We start from the raw sequence: 3,285 nt of genomic DNA on the forward strand, positions 1-3,285 counted from the left end.
AGAAGGAGGGGCAGTGGTGTACAGAAGCAGGAGGAGGGGCAGTGGTGTACAGAAGCAGCAAAAGGAGGGGTAGTGGTGTACAGAAGCAGGAGGAGGGGCAGTGGTGTACAGAAGCAGCAGAGGATGGGGCAGTGGTGTACAGAAGCAGCAAAAGGAGGGGCAGTGGTGTACAGAAGCAGAAAAAGGAGGGGCAGTGGTGTACAGAAGCAGCAGAAGGAGGGAGGGAGGGACAGAGGGAACAGAAGGAGCTGTATGTGGAGTTTGGGAGTGGCACTTACAATTTCTGGGCATGGCTGATGCGGTTGTAGAGCACATTGATCTGTGGAGCAAGAAACCAGGCTAGGTAGATGCCCAGCAGGGGTCCGCCTGCCACACCTCTCACCCAGCCCGGGCCCCAGCAGAGGCAGGTAGATCTCACCTCATATTTCTGTTGCTTCAATTTCTCCATCAGGTCAAATTTCTCTGATTCCAGCTGGTGGATCCATTCTGACAGCTCCTGGGCCTTCTCCCTGGCAGGTCGAGAAGGACCAGGATGCAGCGAGATCCAGGCTGCCTTCTGAGTCCAGAGAGGTTGAGACACTTACCCTAAGGCCACACAGCAAGTCTCCTTGGGATTGGTATAGTTGTTACACTCTAGCTAAGATTGCCCACTGAAGGTTTTCAAATGTGTGGCCACTTTCTGAAACGAAGTTCCCAAACGGAAGCCTCCCAACAGAGAGAATTAATGGCTGTGAGCCCCAGAATGAAAGCCATTTGGTTTTTATTTACTACTTATATAGTGTGTGTGTGTGTGTGCGCGTGCGTGCGTGTGTGTGTGTGTGTGTGTGTGTGTGTGTGTGTGTGTGTGTAGTTTTGGTTTCTGGGACAAGATCTCATGTAAGCTAAGTCTGGCCTCCAACTCAATATACAGCAGAGGATGACCCTGAGTTGATCCTCCTCTCTCCTCCCTGAATGCTGCAATTCCCCCTAAATTTGGGAGGGGGCGCTGTGAATGCCAAACACTACAGACCATGCCATTCACATTACATCTGAATGACATTTTGAACACAGACAGCAACAGTGGCCCAGAAAGGGAGTGCCAATTGCCTGAAGTAACACAGCACCAAAGCTCAGACTCTTGCCCTTGGAAGCCTTGTGAGAGCTGCCAGGACCTACCGGAGCTGATCCTCCCCCATGTAGTCGATGTTCAAGGGCTTTTTTCTCTCAGACAGGATCCTCAGTTTCATCTCCCGACCAGTCTGTCGCTTCCCACGCTTCTGTTCTGCCTGGAGGGGGAGGAATCCCAAGCCAAGGATGGAACCTGGAGGCTAAACCTACTCAGTGTCCTTCGATCAAGGCCAGTGCCTCCATCAGATGCACGGGAGTGTAGCCTCACACCTCCCCCTTCAGACTCAAGGGGTTCAGCCTCAGCCCTCCTCCCTCAGATTTCCGACTCCAGCCTCAGCCCTCCTCCCTCAGTCCAGGGGTCCAGCCTCAGCCTCTTCCCTTAGTCCCAGAGTCCTAGATTCCAGCCCTCCCTCCTCAGACTCAGGAATTCAAGCTCCGTGCCTCCTCCCTCAAACGTAGGAGTACAGGCCCCAGTCCTCTTCTCTGACACCCTGGCACCACCAGAAGAACATCGTGGACAGAAGAGGGACAGAGACAATCAGCAGAGTGTCTCCCTCACCTACTCGCCACATGCTATCTACAGCCACAGCTGCCCCTGAATGAGGTCCAGGCTTAGTCGTCCTCCTCAGGACCAGCACTCTGAAGTTTCCCTTCCCTCCTTCTTGTAAATGCAGATTTCCACAGGCTAGACTCACCTTTACCAGGTAGCCCCCAAAATGAGCTCCCATGTTGGACAGAACCTTCTTCTTTTTGGCATCATCCTCTGCTCTCTTCTTCGCCTCCTCCTCCTCCTTCCGCATCTTCTCTTCCTGTGAGAACAAAGGGGGGTTCACTCCCTGTGACCCTACAGACCTGAGGGAGGAAGATCCTAGCCTGGGTAGTTGATGGCTCAGCATCACGATGAGTGAAGTTGGAGCCATGGAGAGATCCCTTCCTTAACTTGGGATATAGTTCAGGCTAGCCTCAAATTCACAAAATCCTCCTGCTTCAGCTTCTCCTGTGCTGGGATCATAAGTCTGAGCCCATCACACCCAGCAAAGCTCAGTCTTTGTGCTATGGCTTGAGTCTCTTAATCCAGTCATGCCGGAAGCTAGATCAGCAGTAGACTTTTTATTTATATTCACTGTTCACCCTTCCAATAGGAAAATCCTTATGCTATTCACTACCGGGACTTTCTGAGAACCACAGAGAGTATCAAACATGGGAAACAAAGTATTCTATAGGGAAAAGACAGACACCTACCGCCAGCTTGGCCTGGCGTTCTCGCTCCTTTTCTGTTCGGAAGCGCTGTTGCTCAGCTCTCTCTGCGCGACGCCTCTCCTAGTGGTATTAAGGGGAAGATTGGGGTAGGGGAAGGGGGTTCTTGGAGGTTATCCCCTCCCACAAGTTATCTATCCACCAGTAGACAAACGAAATAAGTATAGTTTCTTTCATTTAATTTTCTTTTTTGAGACAGTCTCGAACTCGTGGTAATCTTCCTGCCTCAGCCTCCAAAATCCACTCCTGGTAGACATATATACTAGAGTGCAGCCGCCCAGTGTCCCCACTATTTCTCCCAGAGACCCCAAAGCACTACATGGAGGGGGGGGAAGGAGAGAAGGATGTACTAGAGGACCCCGCCTTCCCTGCTCACAATGCGGTCTTTTAATGCAATGAGCTCTTCCTCCTCCTTTTTCCGCTGCTCAAAGTGCACGTCGATGAGCGTCTGCAGCTCCAGTAAGTCTTTCTCCATGCGCTTCCGGTGGATGTCCTGAAGAGGGAGCCCGTGAGGAAGCCAGATAGGGCGCTAGAGCCTGTCCCATCCCAGCCCCAGGTGATGAATGACAGCCAGCTGGGATGGCTTCCAGCAGATGTCAACAAAGCATTCCTTGCTAACAACAGGACACTGGGGGTAAATCCAGGGTTTTCGTGAAGGAAGCATAGAGTGGCACTTGTCAGAATGGGCTCAAGACGCCAAGAATCCTGCAGCTGCGTCTGGGGTAAGACAGATGTCTTACATCAAAGATGTCACTTACATCAAAGTCCACACGCTCCCCTTCTGGAATCTTCGGGGGAATCAAAGGAGGCACCACAGGGCGGCTGTGTCGATAGAAATGGATAGAGCTCATCAACAGGCTAACCTCCATCCTCTGCCTCACCTCGAGCTGTTCAAAATGACAGCTGCCCTTCCTCCCCCCC

At 52.1% G+C, this 3,285-nt stretch overlaps 1 protein-coding gene across 3 annotated transcripts in view; it reads right to left on the bottom strand.

Moving 5' to 3' along the window:
* Tnnt1 (troponin T1, slow skeletal type) overlaps positions 1-3,285 on the bottom strand; it is a 14,065-nt gene that overhangs the window by 3,299 nt on the left and 7,481 nt on the right. For all 3 annotated transcript variants that reach the window (XM_031385112.1, XM_031385113.1, XM_031385111.1), the window contains exons 7-13: positions 3,123-3,186; positions 2,741-2,857; positions 2,350-2,427; positions 1,803-1,916; positions 1,156-1,265; positions 419-509; positions 279-319 (exon numbers count right to left, since the gene is read on the bottom strand). In XM_031385112.1, coding sequence (XP_031240972.1) covers positions 279-319; positions 419-509; positions 1,156-1,265; positions 1,803-1,916; positions 2,350-2,427; positions 2,741-2,857; positions 3,123-3,186 — 615 coding nt within the window. The remainder of the gene's footprint in view (positions 1-278; positions 320-418; positions 510-1,155; positions 1,266-1,802; positions 1,917-2,349; positions 2,428-2,740; positions 2,858-3,122; positions 3,187-3,285) is intronic.

This window comes from Mastomys coucha, unplaced genomic scaffold, assembly GCF_008632895.1.
Source record: "Mastomys coucha isolate ucsf_1 unplaced genomic scaffold, UCSF_Mcou_1 pScaffold21, whole genome shotgun sequence".
In the NCBI taxonomy this organism is placed as follows: domain Eukaryota; kingdom Metazoa; phylum Chordata; class Mammalia; order Rodentia; family Muridae; genus Mastomys; species Mastomys coucha.